The sequence below is a fragment of the Fulmarus glacialis genome, unplaced genomic scaffold, assembly GCF_000690835.1.
Source record: "Fulmarus glacialis isolate BGI_N327 unplaced genomic scaffold, ASM69083v1 scaffold19775, whole genome shotgun sequence".
Classification (NCBI taxonomy): Eukaryota; Metazoa; Chordata; class Aves; order Procellariiformes; family Procellariidae; genus Fulmarus; species Fulmarus glacialis.
The window spans coordinates 21,160-40,075 of NW_009213912.1; the positions used below are offsets into that span (position 1 = coordinate 21,160).

General features: G+C 44.2%; 1 protein-coding gene across 2 annotated transcripts in view; it reads right to left on the reverse strand.

Moving 5' to 3' along the window:
• The window catches only part of CEMIP (cell migration inducing protein, hyaluronan binding), a 52,893-nt gene that overhangs the window by 14,944 nt on the left and 19,033 nt on the right, over positions 1-18,916 (reverse strand). For both annotated transcript variants that reach the window (XM_009578378.1, XM_009578377.1), the window contains exons 11-16: positions 14,271-14,446; positions 13,493-13,702; positions 7,694-7,899; positions 4,048-4,117; positions 3,057-3,185; positions 2,276-2,361 (exon numbers count right to left, since the gene is read on the reverse strand). In XM_009578378.1, the coding sequence (XP_009576673.1) occupies positions 2,276-2,361; positions 3,057-3,185; positions 4,048-4,117; positions 7,694-7,899; positions 13,493-13,702; positions 14,271-14,446 (877 nt within the window). The remainder of the gene's footprint in view (positions 1-2,275; positions 2,362-3,056; positions 3,186-4,047; positions 4,118-7,693; positions 7,900-13,492; positions 13,703-14,270; positions 14,447-18,916) is intronic.

Below are 18,916 nucleotides of genomic sequence, written 5' to 3' on the forward strand. Positions count from 1 at the left end.
AAGATTTATTAACTCTGAAGTTCTCAAGTATGATGAAATATTGGCCTGACATAGGAAAAACAACAGACACAAGTGGAAACTGCAGCAACGTGTGCCCTCAGCTGCCTGTTGGCCACCGCTTGGGCCATAGGATCTGAGCAAGGACCTGGCTCGCTATGGTGACGCTGAGCTTGGCTGTCATTTACCCGGTCCTGAGGCACAGCTCTCCCTTTTGCTACTGAAAGAGCATCTTCCATCATTCTACACAGCTTAGAAAACTTGACAGATGAGTATCCAACTCAGTGCCAGCAGCGGATGGTCCAGAGATTAAAATTCATGCCGCACGAATGGGTAGTGAGGCCAAGCTGTCAAATTGCTAACAGATATTCAATAGCGCTTTGCTTTACTTAATAAGCCATCATATCAACCTAAAACTGAGCATCAGGCTGATAGGGTTCCAGTAAATGAATATTGCTTTGGCAGCTTCATCATTGTGAATGTGAATTTGCTTTCAGAGAGAGATTTAGTATCAGCGCATGTGAATTCCCCAGACGTTGTTAAATACAGATATTTTGAGATGGATTCCAGTTTCATTCACATCCATGTGTAACTGGAGGAACACAACAGAGTACAGAATTTGGCCTAGATATTTAATGCTGTAACAGAATGCAGAATAACCTCTCCAATTCTGTAACTGCCCAGGCTACCTCAAAGTTTGCCCCAGCCAGTCCAGCTATAATCACTTATTCAGTCTTTCTGTCTTGACACATGAAAAGTGGAAAACAGTATAAATAATCTAAGCTGCAGCCTGTGCTGGTGGGTAATCCCTGAGCATAAACACGACTGCGTTATGAATTGCTTGGCTTCCAGGGGTCATTCCTGCCGTTGTACGGCAAGGGACAGATTGCCTTTTGTAATCACTTGCTGCGCCTGTGGCAGCAGGCAGTTTCCCAAGGCACATGTTCAGCTATATGGAAAAGCAGTATCAGGCTCCCAAGAGAATTTGGAGATACGTGCAGAGCAGGCGGCTCTTAATAACTTATTTTTTTAGCAGTTACTTTTATCATTGAATTAATCATTTCAATTAATTGAGCATTAAAATAATGTAAATAATATTCACTTTTGAAGATCTTTTAGCATCAGCTGCTAGGCAGGGCACTGGGGTGATGTGGATCCCAGGATAACCGATATCTGAGCTGCTGGCTGGGTTCCCTTGGGGAGGAGGACTGATCCCACCCCTGCAATGCTTGCCCAGTGTGTGACTACAGCAATCTGTGTAACCCACGCCCCAGAGATGGAAAGGAGAAAAGGAAAAAATTGTCATTCTCCCCTGCTGAGCAGAGGTTTTCAGCGGGTTTCTCTTCCCTACATGGTTTCTTCTGTCAAGAAACCCAGTTGTGGGGGAATGCAGGTTGGGTGCAACTGGAGGCAATCGGTCTGTCAGAAAAGAAAACTATGAAACCTGAGAATATCTAAGCCCTTTTCTCTCCCTGGGGTTGGTAACTAAGTTAAGAGCCAGACTCAACCTCTAATAAGATAAAAGGGTGCAAGTGCAGTCCTTATGCTATTACACTTTGCCCGCAAGAAGCCCTCTGCTTACACCAGCCTCCTCGCTGGGGTCAGCTCTGGGGAGGGGATTCTCAGAAGCCACCAGACCATGCTAGGTCTGCCAATATGATATGCTCTATAGAGAGGCTTCCCGTATTTCTAAATTACTCCATTATGCTACACAGAGGCTGTGCAAGCAGCAGAGATGAAGGGTCGCTCTGTGTATTTAATTGTAATTATTATTGCAGTGTCAGGTTTGGAACTAGACAGAAATTTGAAATCAAAGTGTGAGCTCCACCACATAAGCACTCCCTGTTCAAGCAGGTCCTAAAAGAATGAAGAAAATCAACAGCATTCCCAGGAAATACTTTAATTTCTTATTCCTGGGAAACTCTTGCAGCACGTTCTGCCCAGCAGGGCTGTTGACCAGACAGCATTTAATTTTCTTGCTTATCTAAAAAAAAAAAAAGTCAATAGAACACCCTAGAGCAGATGTAACATCCTTGCCAGCTCAGCTCAGAGCTAAAGAGCAAGGACAAAACCAGAAGGGTGCTGGGGGTCCCTTAGGAAGGGGAATGGAGAAGATGAAGTTAGAAAGTGGTAAATCTAAGCGAAGACCTTTCCTCAATAAGAGCCACCCCAAAGGCATAGCAATGATTCTTGTCAGCTTCCTCAGGGGCAATTTCATAGCTTTCAGTCAGTGCTATAGAGAAGTCTTTTCCAAACCAAACTGTGCAAAACACTTTACCTCCCAGAAATCAGTGTCAGGATAGGTCTTTTGTCCTTGGCGGAGGCTGGAGTGGTTTTAACGCCGTTATCGATGATCATTCCAGCCTAAAAGAAAAGAGAGATGCAATATTACAGTATATTTATATATTCTATAGTTCTTTCCATCCCCAGGCTTTACCTCCAATTGTTCTAAGCCAAAGCACAATCCTAATTAACTGCTTCTGCTAGTAGCATGTGAAACCGAGGGCTGCCAGGACTATCCAGACTTGCATATACCCCCCAAAATTGCCGTAAATCTCCAGAAACTGCACCTCTCTTGTAAAGACACGTTAACACCCTGCTGCAGTCTAAAGCGCTCAGTAACAGCAACGCACAGCCCCACAACATGGCATGCTAAGGATAAATAAGTAAAGAGAAGGCGATTAGACACAGTGGCCTGTATTTATCCCTCTAGAAGCTGTTCAGTTAATTGCTAACATTGGCAGTTGAGGTCTATAATTAGACAAGCTGCCAATAGATGCTCCTGGAGGCACTATTTTAGGAGTGCAGAAGCAGAGAAGCAGCCTGAGCAGAGGGAAGAGCCTCTCTGAATGCCCAAGAGCCAAGTGAAACGGGTGCTGGCTGACTGTGAGAGCTCCCACGCCGGCACGCAAGCTGCTTTATCTGTAGACACAAACAAGCTTGCAGTAACTTTCAGTGAAACAGAAAGCACAGGCATTAATAGCTTGCAGACCCAAAGAGCTGGAGCAAGAAGATGGTGGTTTTTTCGAGGGCAGCGTTCCCGTTGCGTGCAGACTCACCCGGTAGTTGGAATGCGCGCGGTTGTTGGAGAATTTCCCCATCGGCATGTGCTCCGAGTAGCCGGGGGAATACATGCCTGCTGAGGGCCCCGTCGGCACGTGGTGCAGAACAAACCAAAAGCCTGTTTCCTGAGAAAGAGAACGGACATCTGAGACTTTGCTTGAACTTCTTTGCTGGTCTACATTAGCCCAAGGATTTGTCAGTAAAGCCATAAGACGTAAGGCAGAAGATTTCAGGACAAATCACAGCTAGCAGCATTGACCTGTATAACTACATGCAGCAAAGAGTTTAACACACACATACATTCACATTTACACTCCTGCATCTTCAAGGTGCCCTAAGTTAAGCTTTGACATCTATATTGAAGCTATAAGCGAGACTTTCAAAATCCATAACACACACACACACACTCTCATGTCCTCCTATCACTGCATGCGCAGATCTTAAAAATCAGATCATTTTAATTTAGTTGCCTAAAAGTGTATCTAGGAGCCCCAACCTAGGTACTCAGATTTGGAAACTTTGGAAAGACCACATCTCTTTGTTTAAGGCTTGGTTTGCTTGTTTATTTGTCTTAGTAGGAAAATAAAGGCTCCTGATGTGACCAAGAATTCCTGTGGAATTAGCATTAGTACTGATTGAAATTTCAGAGCACCATTACTGTACTGCAATCAACAGAATCATTGCCAAAGACTTCACTGGGACTCCGCAGTCATATTTATTTAATTTATTCAGGCTGCACACTGTGCAAAGGCTGGGAATTTTTGTTAAAGCCATCCAGCCCTAGAAACAGCAAGTGGCAAGAAGTGTGGAGCAAAAGGAAAAGCATTATTTTTTATTGGCAGCACCAGCCACATTAATATATGTCTTGATCTAGCAGTTTCAAAAATGCCTGAGTAACAGAAGCAGGTTTTATTCCAGCAAGAGCCTCAGCCTTGCAGGGCTGTAACCGGTCTGAGTTGTTACCAAATAAGAAACTTCTGCACTCACTTCAGATCCCGCAGCTGCGCAGTTTATAAGGTTGTTGTGTGGGTTGGCTATCCAGAAGGTGGATACGGCACTACAGGTCAGGAAAAACAAAGAATAACATGAAAATGACACTCGAGCACACACCAGAGTCACCGACCAACTCCCCCAGTACAGGCAGGGCCGATAGCTCCCCAGATAAGGGGTCCTGCCTAGGGGGCAAAGGGAATGGGTTTTTTTTCCTTTCTGTTCTCATGGCACATGTGTCCTCTGCGGTTTGACAGAGAGCATGGCCTTATCTTTTAAAACCCCAAGTATTAAATGAGGAATTTTGACTGCAATTCCAAGCCTGCTATGAAGCTGTCAGATGTCAATCATGTTTTATGACAAGGTAAATACGTTGTTGCACAAGTCACAGAAAAGAACTTTGCCCCCAAATAAGCCCTCAGGTTCATTAGAGACTCGTTTAATCAAGGGACCCAACGAATTGCCTCTTAAGGGCTTTCCAAGCGTGCCCCGGTACCTGCCTTTTCCAAGAGCTGCTGTGATTCATTAACTCTATTTGCTCCCACCCTTCTACGCATTTCTTTTGGGACAAAAGGACTCCATTTGTCCAATGCACATAAAAGACTCTTAATTGAAAGATTCCCATCAAGGAGGAAAGATAAATCCATCGCTGTCCATCAATGAATGACACACAGCATTCATTAACCTACAGGAACATGAACTTTGGGAGGAAAACATCCAGCACTTACAACCAGCAGACTGGCTCCCTAAATTTGCTGGGTGAGATTCACCCTCCTGCAGGGGATGAACCTATGGAACCCTTATGTCTATTTTAATCTTGCTATGAAGGACTTCACGGGGGCTTTAGGCCAACTGATTTTGCTGGCCTAAGGTGAAGTTCCGTTTGTGCGGCTTTATCGTAGCAAAATTTTTCTATTTTGGGCCTAGAAAGAAACAATTTGAGATTATTTATAGACTACCTCCTGCTGCGTAGGCAAGGGCAAGGACATTATATTTTCACAGTGACCTGTCTTTCAGCCCGATCCCATTCCTCAGAGCCATGTGGATTGGGCAGGTTACTGTGTCATTTGGCACAACCCTATTGTCTTAATTTCTGGCAGTGGCTGCCTGCCTACCTCAAAAAAACCAGTGCTCGTCCCTCGGCCCTGTGCTGGGTGCCTTGGCCGCCGCCCCAGGGTAGCATTCCTGTACTCATGCACTTGCAGGCTGGATGAGCCCCGTGCAAAACAAGCCATTTTTATGATCAGACCTTGAATTCTTTTACAAAGGAAGACATCGCAGATCAAAGTACCGTAGGACCTTTTCATTAGATCTCCGCCTATTCTTCCTAGCTCTTTTTCATGTAAGAGTCTTCTAAATGACACAAAATATGTACCTCTGACTATTAAACGGATTATCAGTGGAAAATGGGCACAATGGCTGATTAACTCTTATTTTATGAATGGAGACATTAAGTGTAATTTATAAACAAACACAGATGTGAAAAAGAGCATTGCATGAATTCATCTATTTCCCTTGCCAAAGTAAAAAGCTAAAAATATGTTTCTTTGGACAAAACCCCAGTTTGTTCTGAGGACAGAATGGGTGATACTGATACAGTCTCAGCAGATTCAGAGTATTTCCAAATAAAAGAAATCCCCCAAAGATTTTTAGCTGTTAGGCATCAATCAGCTTCTAACTGTCTCATTTTCAGGATGGAAGTCTGGCTCCAGAGATTCTTTCATTGGCTTTTTGTGGGTCAGAAATTTAGCTTTTTTTTAGTGTAGATTTTTTCGCCCCCGCCAACTACAGCAGAATAAAATCCTGGAGAAAAATCTGGACTACAGGCAGAATTGTTCCTGTCTCTCAGCAGCCTCAACACCGCACCAATGCTCTGTGGTCTCAAGACAAATCTTCACCGTGGAAGACCTCTGTTGCACAGGGGTCTTGTCCTCAAGATGATCCACCATCAATTTTAAACTCTTAAAGGCAAGCTTGACATCCAGCTTTTAATGGAAAACACTCTGAAAACAACATGGTTCCACAGATCTTCTCCAGACCACTTGCTATGCTTCCTGGACTACAGCTGGGGATCTGCTTGCCGAGCTGCTATGCACACAGGTTTTACTTTAAGAGTTTAGTACTCTCTCAAGAGGAGTTGGAGGGATGGGGGAAGAAAAAGAAAGATAATTAGCTGCCTGATATGCATCAAAATGAGTAGGTTCCCTGAACAGCTAGAAAATCATGGAAAGGAGGGCGAGAATGGGCTTCAGGAGCTCAGCGAGTCCATACCCTGCCTTATGACAGGGTCAACTACAACTACGCTATTTGTGACTGGCATTTCTCTAACCTGTGCTTAAAAATTACTACTTATGAAAAACCCATGAATTCCAGAGGAGGGCCACAAAAATCATCAGGGGGATGGAACACCTCTCATATAAAGAAAGGCTGAGAGAGTTGGGGTTATTCGGCCTGGAGAAGAGGAGGCTTCGGGGAGACCTTATTGCGGCCTATCAGAACTTAAAGGGGGCTTATAAGAAAGACGGGGACAAACATTTTAGCGGGGCCTGTTGTGACAGGACAAGGGGTAATGGTTTTAAACTGAAAGAGGGTAGATTTGGACTAGATATAAGGAAGAAATTTTTTACAATGAGGGTGGTGACACACTGGCACAGGTTGCCCAGAGAGGTGGTAGATGCCCCATCCCTGGGAACATTCAAGGTCAGGTTGGACAGGGCTCTGAGCAACCTGATCTAGTTGAAGATGTGCCTGCCCACAGCAGGGGGGTTGGACTAGATAACCCTTAACTTTAACTTCCAAACCCAAACTATTCTATGATTCTATGATTATATAATTCCTCTAAGAAAAAATTCTAATGCTTAACTGTGCGGCTGAGCTGGTTGTGTCTCTTCTATACTTCACCTGAATTTTTTTCTACAAGGCAACAGAACGGCAAAAAGAACTTGTAAAATCCCTTCTTATTGCAAATGCTTCTATAATCCTCATTTAAACCTCAGTTGGCAGATCTACAATGACACTTAGAGGAAAGGATCTGGCAAAAAAGGAGATGAAAGGCATTCGGCATTTTTCAAGTTTAATACAGTGTTTGTGGCAAACAGAAGTTTTGAGAAGTTCTCATGGAAACATTTTCATGAGCTCATGTATAGACAGCCTATTAGAGATCCAATGGGCATATACAGTCTTTGATCTTTTATTGTCAAGTTCCAATTCTGTGCTAAACTGCATTTATTATATTATTTTGATTTCACTCCACAGTATCCATTCTTCACAAATAATGACTTCTGAATTCATAGGAGTATTTTCAAAATCAGCTACCATTTGACATGAGCACCAATGTCAGAACCCAGCCCATTCTGAACTCGGCAACTTTTTGGGGTCAAGACTCCAAAAGAAAGAGAGTTTTTCAATATCTGAGGTAGCAACCATCTCAATTGACTTTATGCTAAAAATGAAAATTACACCCTAGGTGTGTAGGCATCTGAATAGCACAAGTACAAAGGTCCCGAGGAGACTGCTCTCCCTACCTTTGGGGCATGCAGCACAGACCTCTAGAGATGACTACATAACCATATACACGTAAAGCTATCTTTTCTGGCTAAGTCCTGCAAAGAAAAGAAAGAAGAAAAGGAAGGCTCCCACTCACCTACAGTCCTGCCTGGGTTTAGGGATGTACCCCGGGTAAGCGCCCTCCGTGATCAGCTTGCACATCCTGCTGTCTCGGTCGGAGGGGAGCAGAGTGCTAGGTTTAACAAGCAGTCCAAGGCAGTGATCAAACGTGTTGCGCTCTTCTGGTCCATCCTCCGTAAAGAAGCAATGGCCCAGTGCATCATAACCCACAACATCCTTCACCTGCATGAACAAAACAAAGGTCAGTGTTCCGGTTTCATGCTTCAGCCACTGCATAAGAAGAAGAAACTTTACAGCAATGGCACATAGGAACCTCAGTACCCTCTTGAACTCAGGGTGTATAAGCAAAAGCAAAAGCAAGATCACTCTCTGCTCTTAAGAGCTTATAGTCTAAGCAATAACTCCAACACTTAAATTTAATTAGAATTTGTCATCCCCTAGGAAATGCTCATTCCATTCTCTTGTCTGCCTGTGAAATCAGAGACTGTCTTAGCATGAGGCTGGAAAAAACACAGGATGGGGTATGAATGGAGGATGTTAGATGGTCAAATCACATCTGGGCTCATTCATCTTCATGTGGAGTTACATGAGCAGCTACATAAAATGCATCTGAAAAACGCAGCTGAGCTGAAAAAATATTTTTTCAGGCTATCAGAGAGGTGGCAAGTTGTTTTCCAGACAGGCTGGCTTGTTTTAGGTTTGACCTGATCATTTTTTCCAAGTTGTTGACAGAAGCTTTACTTGACCCTGAGACAAATCAGCTGGTGTTAATCAGTGCTGTTCTGGTTTTGGTTTGAATGTTGTTAACATCAGGACACCGTTGTGTTAGACAGAACAATACCCATCACCCCACTGAAAGATCTGAGAAAACAATTTCAGGAGTAGATATGTGAATTTGAAGCCTAAGGCTAGGACTGGCTGGGAAACAACCTTCAGACACACCGTGTCCAACAAGTCTGTTGTTAGTGGCTGTGTCTGGGATATGGAAAATTAATTTCAGGTCTCCATTGGCCAGGCGAAGTACTGGCGCTCCCGGGCTCTCTCCTTGCTCTGCACATCAGCCATCACCCATCAACCACCTTCAACTTAGTAAACCTTCCTGGCAAAGCTCCGCTTGACACCAGTGTGTTCCTACAAATGCGTCTGATGAAGCAGCAATTGCCAAGAGGCAACAGACAATATTGAATTGGATAGAAGACCTATTCTTTATGGTGTCATTGAAAGACCTGGGTGCTCAAGCACCTGAATTACTTTTGTAAACAGGCCTGAGACTCCTCTTCATCTTCATGCCTCATTCTCAAGGCAAGGAACACCAATTTCAAGTAAAATCCCAGGACTGGTGTTGAAACGATTACAAATATGTTTTCACATAAGAAAGAACACTTTGCTTGCCAAATCTATTACAAGCTTACGTCTGCACACACATCTATTATGTATTATCCATGCTCCTGTGTAAATACTCTAATCTCTGAACACGAGTCATCACAGTAAATTAAACACAACTAAAATGACCTGCAAAGTGGTGCATTCCTTTAAGCTACCTCACCGAAATTTACTGCTAACTTTCTAATCAGATGATAGCTTTTGCAAGGTCGAGGCTTCTTTATTTAGGTGTAAAATGTATGCACTAGACTGAACTGTTCCTCCTTGGAAGAATGAGCTGTCCCAGCCTTGTAATCGTAAAGGTTTACAGGACAGAACAACATTTCAGGAGAGTGTGTTATCTTCAGAAGAAGTTTTCTAAAATGTAGAGGAAGTCTTTTAACCACAGAGATGTCAGAAATGCACAGAAACGGCCACCGAAACCTATTAGCTTTCTCTCACACAACAGTAATATTGGAAAGACACGTAAGTAATGGTGCTGCAACATTTAGATGATGGAAAAGGTTTCCTTAGAGAAATATTAGCCACTTTGTATGACCATATATCTTTCCAGCCAGCACAGCACAGCGCAGCACAAGGACTGGGACATGAAAACCTGTAGTGACCAGGCCATAGCTGGGGCAAAACCCACCTCTGTGCCTGGGGAATAACACTGCAAGGGAACACATCTCCCGGTACGGCGAGAGGAGTGAAGCAGAGAGAGGAGCGCACTGGCAGAGGGGCTCAGAGCCAGCAAGCGCCCGTTGTTCTCCTAATTCATCCCTGAAAGCCTACAGAACAACACGGAGTTATCAGCCAGGGACCTGGTCCCTAATGTATTTGTCACTCTCTGTCTGATTAATTACTTCCCCCATAGCTCATCTCTCGGTGAGCTCTGACTTAGTTTCCTGTGCATGTTTTCATGCGCAAGCCCAGTACTGAAATGCTTGGATAGCAAACGAGATGCTTGTTCCAAAATAATTTTTCCAATGGATTTAATTTTTTATTTGATTAAAACCTTCCTAATAGGCTATAATCTTACTTTAACCATGAGTAATTTATGGCCAGATAATGCCCTTCACAGTAAAACAACTGCTGTGTAGTATAACTGGATTACTAAAAGCAGATACCATTGAAGCAGTTAGATAGCACAACCTGTTATTCCATGAAGTACAGCTCTCCCCTGGATTCTGCCAGGCTGTTTATTGACCTCCATTTAATTTCCCTCCCCAATGGCTGTTTCTATTTTAGCTTGCACGCTGGGATCCAGTGGAGAGGGTGGAAATCAGAGCAAAGTTTCATCCCTGGGATTGCAGTGGCATAACTACGTGGTTTTATGGCCAATGTATTAAAGAAAACATTGGGTAATTATTGCATTTTCAAACAATAATTATGGTGAGAAAAGAATTTCTACAGATTTCTTTCCAGAAGGACCCTCTGTGCCTTCCAGTGAATATGAATTTGTAGACAAGTGCAGAATAGCCCAGCAGTGGAAGTAAACTACTGTTGAGATAGTGACTTTTAGCACACCGGACAGACCCACAGAAAAACATTTCTGTCATCAGGAATAACTGGACACTCTTTTCTCCTAGTGTTTTCCATACGAGCATCTTTGAAGTGACATTAGAAAAGTGGTAGCAAAGCAAGCAGGGAAGTCTGATGTAAATCACCAGCCTGCTTTAATGACAGTTAAAAATAACCGATGCCCCTCTCCCACTTGTTAAAGCATTTGCACAGATACTCAACCACAGTCATGCAAGAAGCCCCTTTGAAATCAATGGCCTAATGTCAAGGACATCATTAAGTGCTGTGCTATGCCGAGGTGTGACAGTCCAGCTAGATTTTTTGTACGGCTATTTCTGAAGTGTGGCTTGTGCATATCATCAAGGCAAATTTTCCCTCAGCAAAGTATGCGTTGGATCTACCTGATCTCAGAGGGAATGAATGTTACCTGGGGAAAGATGGAGCTCATTGCTTCTGCAGAAAGGGTGTTCATGCATGTAGAAACAGGTAGTGTTGCCCAAGAAGATAACAGGCAACTAGGAAATGTATAGAATAACCACTGTACTCATCAGAGACTCATGCGGGTGTTTGTGAATATATCTGGGGAAGAAGGAAGAGGAAAGGAAGGAAAAGAGAGTCAGAAAGCAGATGAGGAGATTGTGGTGGGATCACCTGACAAATCAAGGCATGGAGCTGCTTGACTACAGATGTCTATCACAGAGCAATGAAACAATGTTTAAGTGATGCAACCTTCGGAGCTTGTCTTCCATGACGCAACTGAACAAACTTAGTCAGATTGCTTTATTTCACTGGGGCTTTCCTCTCAGCTGTCAGCAATAATTACACGGTTAAAATAAAAAACAGGTTAAGTATTATGAGTAGAGCTTAGCATTCACACATTTTGATAAACTATAGTCAACAGAGACTAAATTCTTGACTAATGTTTCAGATTATATGTCCTAAATTCTAAGATTTCTCTTGGGTGCCTTGTCATGGAGGCACAGCATGGTCATTTAGGGAATTGTAGCTCTTGAATAACAGTAAGAGAATCAAACTGCTTTCATCAGCTACATCAGCCTGTCTAAATTTCATCATGCAGTCTTCACTGGAAAACCCTGAGCACGTGGATACCCCATGGCACAGCTGTCACTTGGAGAAAGCACAAGAGACAGAACCATTTCCAAATGCTCTATATGAACCCATCCGTCTGACCAATAAGAAAAATGCCAGGCTCTGGGTATTTGGTTTGGCAAGTATTAGTCAATAGGGAATGAAGATCTCACATTAGATCCAGAAGCAGAGCTTCAGCTGACCTGCAGCCCATCAACAGCTGTGCAACCTCTGTGCAGCCAGAGAACGCGTTTATGGTGCCGCTGGTAACAGCCCATGATCTGTGACAAATGAACCCCGCAACGCTGCCCTTCCACTCTGCACGTTAATCATATACTGAGCCCCTGTACTGGTGACTTCGAATTGGGAAGATGCCATATGACCCCGAGTGGCTTATATAATTTATATAGTAGAATGCCTTTTTTCTTCAGAAGCTGTGTTCACTTGGTAGGTTTTTAGAATCATGTTACAAACTTAGAAGGATAGAGGTCAAAAACCAAAACCTCAGATTCATAAATAGCAGATAAAAGCTGCTCTGCTTCTGCAGCTACAATTTCAATGCCTTCTCTTCATCTTCTGTGCATTTTAATTATGCCTGTGACTTCCCCTTCAAGTTGCCACTTTTAGAGGTCGTAGCCTGCAGTCCTTGCCAAAGGGAGGACTGTAAGATGAAGCCCTCCATGTGCTGGAGTCAGTAAAGGAGGAAGCATTCATCAGCAAGTAAAAGGCAAAAATCGTGTCTTAGCTAGGTATTGCAAGCAAATGCTATTCCCCAAATAAGTTCAAGGAAAATAGATTCTTACAGGCTCCTACTATGAGACATTACGATAACTTTAAAACAGGTATGGATGTGAACTCCTAATGCACAGTGACCATCCAGGCTACAACTGCCTATGATGTATCGTCTCTTAAAACTCTGTTACGGAGTGTAGCAGGGCTCTCGACTGTACAAATGCTCCTCTTCAGGACTCTCATATGCTTTTTTCCTTTTGGAATACACTGCCGTCTCACTGAATGGGTGAGAGTCCTTTGCCTACAGAAATCTTGGCATTTAAGACTTCATATTTGAGCTGATACTTGGGGAAAAGTTGTCTAGTCAAACCTGGTGTTTATTTAACACCTTTAGCAGCTCTGCTTTTGGGATAGATTTCTGCCCATTTCCTGAATATGGGTAAGAAGAAGCCGTCAGAGATGGGATAACAGTGAGGAAAGCCTTTTGGGGTTATGTGCCAGTCTCCAGGATGCTCAGTAAGGTAGCGTTGTTTTCCCTCTGCATCCTTACCCCAAAGAAGGCGGACCTGGGGAGAATCTGAAAGTGTTCTTACCATCTCTGGTGTGCTGGAACTTGTCTGGTAAGCATAGGTCATTTTATAGATTTACCCTAAAGGATTTCTTCTTTTGGAGAGCAACTCTGACAAATCAGAGCTCTGTGAGTGCTTAATGTTGCGAATGGCATTGCAAACACAAACCTTTATTACAGGAAAGATGAAGCACACTTAAACCTTCTGATTATCCTCTTTAAATAGCAAGCTCTCTGTCTATAGATAGATCCAACTACTCATTAGAGATGGGCTGGTCTGCAGACATCACTGCACACAGACAAAAGCTCTGCCCGCTCTGAGTCACGCACAGGCTACAGTGCCACATTGGCTGCCTCCTTTTTAATGCAGGTTGAAATAAGCCTGGAATATATATCCACATAATCAGGACGGGGAGAGGAGTCAGACACTAGCTCTAACAATAAAACACATCGCCTTGCAATAATTAAGCTGTATTCATGCTATGAGGAAACATTTTGTCTGGTGCCTTGATCTCTAAGGTAGACACTGGGGCTTCTTACCAGTAAACCATTGGATCCATGGACTGTGACACAGCGGGAGAAGGTATGGTGGATGGAGACATCCTTCACGTACGTTGGAGGGTTGTAGCCTCCTTTCTCATCCACATCTCCAGCCATATGGAAGTGAATTGGGTAATGTCCCATTGTCTGCTGGCCCATATATTTCAATTCTAGACCTTCAATATGGGTAGCCTTAAAATCAAGACCAATCTGGAGAACAACAGAACATCAGTTAAGAAACATAAAAGACCGTTGAGGGTAAGAAGGAGGGGGAATACAGGGATAGGGAGGGTTGTACTGCATCTGCTAGAGGTTTACTGTGTGGAAGAGAGTCTATGGCTGCAGGGTGAAGGTAAGAGGGTCATGGTGGCTAAGGGGACCATAGTTGCTCTGTGATACCACCACTACTGCCATGGCTACATTTGACTTAATTTTAGAAGGAAAACCATTTGCATTTAATGTTTTCCATGAGTTTCAGTCAGCTGGGCTCAAATCAAAGTCCCGCGGCTGAGAACCACCAGAATTGGGATGTGGAGACTGTATCCTGGATGGGTTGAGCATCAGCCTGGATGGCTGAGCAATGTCTGCAGGGGCATGAGGTGCACTTCAAAGCCAAGGAACAGGCAGCAGCAGCGGGGTGGATCTGCTGCACTGTGGGGAGAGGCTGTTTGCTCAGCAGCTGACACGACGGATTTTTCCCTTTCTGCATCCTGGCTTCCTTGGTATGTGAAGGTGCGGCTGGGAGGAGGAAAGTGCAAGGAGAGGGCTCCAGCCTTACCTTGATGTGTCCCCCAAAGGTGTCGAAATCAAAGAAGGAGCATAACTTGCTGCTGTACTCATAGCACCGCCTCTCCATCTCGCCCATCACCACGACATTGCGGCTCAGCAGCCCCACTTCTGCCCGCATGTCGATGCCATCAATGACTTCGCCAATGTGGAGGTATGTTGCTTTCCCTAAAGGAACAAGATCCAGTTTCAGGGTTACTCTGCCAACGCTGCTGGTTTCCCCTTGTGCTTCCTGTGGTGGGGCTGGCGTGATAATGAAAGGAGTAACTGAGTCAGCAAAAACTGTTGGCCCACTCCTCAAAGGAGGGAACGCTGGAGCACAGGTGTCATCCAAGGTCTTGCTGAGATATTTGCAACAGAGGAAGTGGGATTTTTGGTCTTAAGTTGCTTCATTTAGCCAGGGAGTTAAACTGACAGTCTGTTAGACAAAACACATTTCCCACCTTGAAAAGGGACTGAGATCACTCAAGAACTTTTTACTTTGGATAACAATCAGCTGTGCATGAACATCCAATGCAAAGAAAATTGATGATGTAGCTCCTGAAGAGTCTAAATCCCCAAAGTTAGCACAGCGCTTCCTATAGTGAGACACTGGGAGCTGCTCAGATCCTACAGCATTGCTCACAGGCAAGCATCAGTCTGATCCTGCTAACACCATGGCTGTTAATCTAAGCCAGGAGAGGACTGGGCAGAAAGCCTTGCGGAAATTGTGGCTTGGGACAATTGCAACCCCTCATACAGCTTGTGGGCTGCAAAACCTCCCGCTGCATGCCCTCCCAAACCTCTCAATTTTAGATCCGCCTGCATGTCTCCAACTTGCTCTCAATGCTTTCCTCTGCCCTGGGGTAGTCAGAGTTGATGGGGTCTTCCATTTACCCCATGCCACATCTCCCTTTGCCAAGCCAGGTTGCTCATAACCTCCTCCACACACACACTTGGCTCCATGGAGGGGTTAAAAGCACAGAAAGCTTTTTAAGGTCCTGGCTGGACCAGAAAAGGGTGAAGTCCAGGCAGTGCGGATGTCTAGAAAGCAAAATAATCTCTTTGCTGTAATTTCATTCAAACACATTCATTCTCCCTCCTTCCTTCCGCGGCTTTCTGCAGAGAATGCATTTGGGAAAAGGTTCATCTTACTGACTACATTCTGTATTATTCCAGTAAAAATAAGTAATAAACTCTTTAAGTAAACACTGAACTTTAAGGAATGCTACACTTGCATGTATTTAATTTCAGTGGAATCATTCAAAGCAGTAATTAGAAACAAATGGCAAGCCTGAAGCCTGGCTATCGCTGCAAAGTACTTTATGCTTAAGCAGAGGTGCCAAGTCGAGGGGAGGATTTTGAACATTGAAACAGTCTTGTTTTTAACAAAAACATGATGCTCTGACTTTAAAACAAAGATAAGCAAACACCATTCACTCCCTCTTTCTCTTGGAGCTGGGAGCAGTGTAGTTTGATGGTTATATTGGGATTTGGGAAGGGTGAGTGCTCCACCTTGCTCCAAGACTGCTGTGTTGTGGGACGGGGTTCACACCGCTATGTGTGCCCTCTGCCTTGGCACCTCCGCCTTCAAAATAGTGTGACCACGTGAAAAACCACTCTCCGTTAACTAGAGGAGTGGTGACGGCAGGACAGGTGGACGCTTTTACCTGGGGCTGCCGTGGCAAGACAAGACTCCTCTGAGCTCCGGTCTCAGCCCCAGAAACAAGGGGCTGCAAGGGGCTGTGGGTTCGCACCTCACCCACGTTTGCAATTGCCTCCCTAGAAAAGTCCTGGGCTTCCCCGTGTTGTTGCCCTGAAGCCAGCGAGCCTCATCAGGTGTGTGGCCAAAACCAGACCCAGCCCGTCCAAACGGCAGCTTCGCTTTCCTTATTCACATACATTAAAAAAGCCACTGCTGTGCGTGTCCTCCACTCAAGGATACTCTGTGCTGGACCCCTGAGTGAATCTGCTAAGCAACACAGCTTCTCGTTACGAAACTGTTTTTAAGCTGTTATTTTTCAGTTTCCCCCGGAGCTGACCTTTCCTTGATTTACTGAAATGCAGGAAGAAGTCAGATAATCATAAGAACATCCTATTTCAAGCCACATCTCCAGGATTTGTGGCAGTGAAATTAGATAGGCAGTTTTGTTATTCATGTGCTGAGCTCTAGAATAATAAATGTCATGCTTGCATGTATTTAATTTAGTTTAACACCAGTCCAGACATGCAAAATAGCGTAAGCACTGACAGGAATGTTAAATATGGACTAACCAGTTTCTAAATATAACTTCTTGGGTGCATGTTTTTCACTTTGTGCTTTTGCTGACTTGACTTGTTTGGAGATAAAAGGAGAGAGAGAAAACAATTCCCTTCCAACGTAAGAATGGATTTTGAATAACAGCTCCTTTAACAGAGTTTTGAAAAACAGCCAGAAATTCAAGCTCCCATGGCAATGGGGCCGTGCTCCTGAAACGTGGGGGGACAGACCCTGGCACGGGAGCCCTCCAGGTGCTGTAAATGCCTGCTGGAAACCAGCACCGGGCACCTCCCATGGGGCTGGGAGCACCATGATGGGCATTTATAGATGCATGGCACTTCCACGTTGCCTCTGAGGCATGTTTAGTGATGGGCATGAAAAAAAAAAAACAACAAAAGAGGCTGCTCCGTGGCAAGTTCAGGGAGTTCACATGGGAATGGGAGCGCCAAATTTGCTGCAAATTTGAAGTTAGGCTGCTGCTCACAGCCAGCACACGGAGCCTTCCCAAGGAGCAGCCACAATATCTGAGACGCTGGGCAAACCCAAGCCAGGGATTTGCAAATCGTCACTGAAGTGGTTTGATACTAAGAAAGGCAACACTGTGCTTCGAATGTGGGAGGAATGTGTCTGCTGCTTCAGCACCAAAGACCATGCCTGTGATTGCCCAACCGCTAACAAACCCAGGGGTCACTGATTCACCATCTCCTCCTTTGGGCTCGGTCTTGCTGCATCCCTCACGGACAGATGTTGCCTTGCCAGCAAGCCAGGCTTGTGCCATGTTATAATCTAAACCAAACAAAGCCTTGCAGGGACACAGATTACATCTTCCCACAACAGGCCTGTGTGATGGACTAGGAAAAAATCCCTGGGTTTGCTGCTCTATTTGTCATACCGGTGCCTCCAGTTACTCCAAAATGTAAATTCACAGGGAACGACTACTTTAATGTGTGGGCTTGCCTGGTAGAAGTTTGATTCAGCAAAATATGAGCACATTTCCATGCTTATTACTCAAGACAGTGACTATTAAAGTCACCAGTTGTTGCTAAGGACAAGGTAATTATTAAAAGAAAGTATGCATTAAGATAAACATAGATGATCCTCTAATCAAGGGCATGCTTATGTCAACATAGCAATTCAAAGCAGAGTCTCTCCAAACTGTGCAAAGCTCCAGGAAAACCTGCTATACTTGAACCTAGCCATAAAACCTGGGTCTCAGGCCTTATCAAACCTAAGAAGGGTGGAATTTTAAAACTATTTCAGCTGCTACAGGTGTGGAAGAGTGCTCAGCTCTGGCGAGTTACACAGATGTCTCTGAAAACCCTCCCAGGTACACTCATGCATTCCTAAATGCCTTGGCTTTAAATGACACAAACTGCTAAGTCTCCCTTTCAGAAGTGAAACAGGCACTTGAAGGTCTGGGTTTGGTGAAGATAAAGTGGAACTAAGATGCTCCTGGATTTTTTTTTTCTCTAAAGGGTCTTTTCCCTTTAGAACCCTCCCTGTTCTCCTTTGGGCTCTCTAAGCCTAAGACCTTCTCTCTCACGGTCTTTTAACGTTTCCTAAACAAGAGTTTTTAAAGGAAATGCTAAACACAAACTTGTCTGTTCAACCCACGTAATCCAGTGACAGTGAATCCCTCAGGATGTCTTTAAAAATCAGTGCAACTCATTGTCGATGCCAGCCCAGACCTCGGTCAGATTTAGCATTTTTGTCAAACATTTGTCATCACTGGTGGTAATGCCCCTATTGCTTATATTTAATAACCAACAAATGTTCACACAGGCAACCTGTCAAATCCTCATTATTCTGAATTATCTTGATGGGGTTTGCTATTGCATCCCTAAGCCACACACTTGTAACGCAGCGCAGCATGGTTTGGGTGAGCTGACCAGCTTCCTGAGTCATGCAGTACAACCTGATGTCTTAATAAATAAATATTCCTCCGATTCATAACTTTTACGTGGAAAATTAAGTTTCCAGTAAAAAGACATACAGCAGAAAGGATGAAACTTTATAAGGAGTTCATAGCTAACTAAGCCTTCTTGGGACAGTTTCCTGCTGGGTAACTCATCCTATTATAGCCCTTCATCCCTTTTCTCCTTCATGGTCCTGCATGGTGTCCTGCAAAGGTCAGAAATACACGCTCTGTTGTAGGAGTGTGAAGAGCCTTGGGTTCGTGTGGATATTATTAAGCATATACTTCAATGCTGTGTTGGATCAAAGCCTCTGTAGCTGTTTGGTTTCAAGGCTGAAATGAGTGGATCTTATTGCTGCGGATAGGTGCGACAGGAGGATTGATGAGGACTGAGGGCAGCGCATCTGCTCGCGCTGGCTTTAACCGAGCACTGAGAGGTCTCTGTGAAATCTGTTAGTGTTTTATCCCAATGGCAGTGTCACAC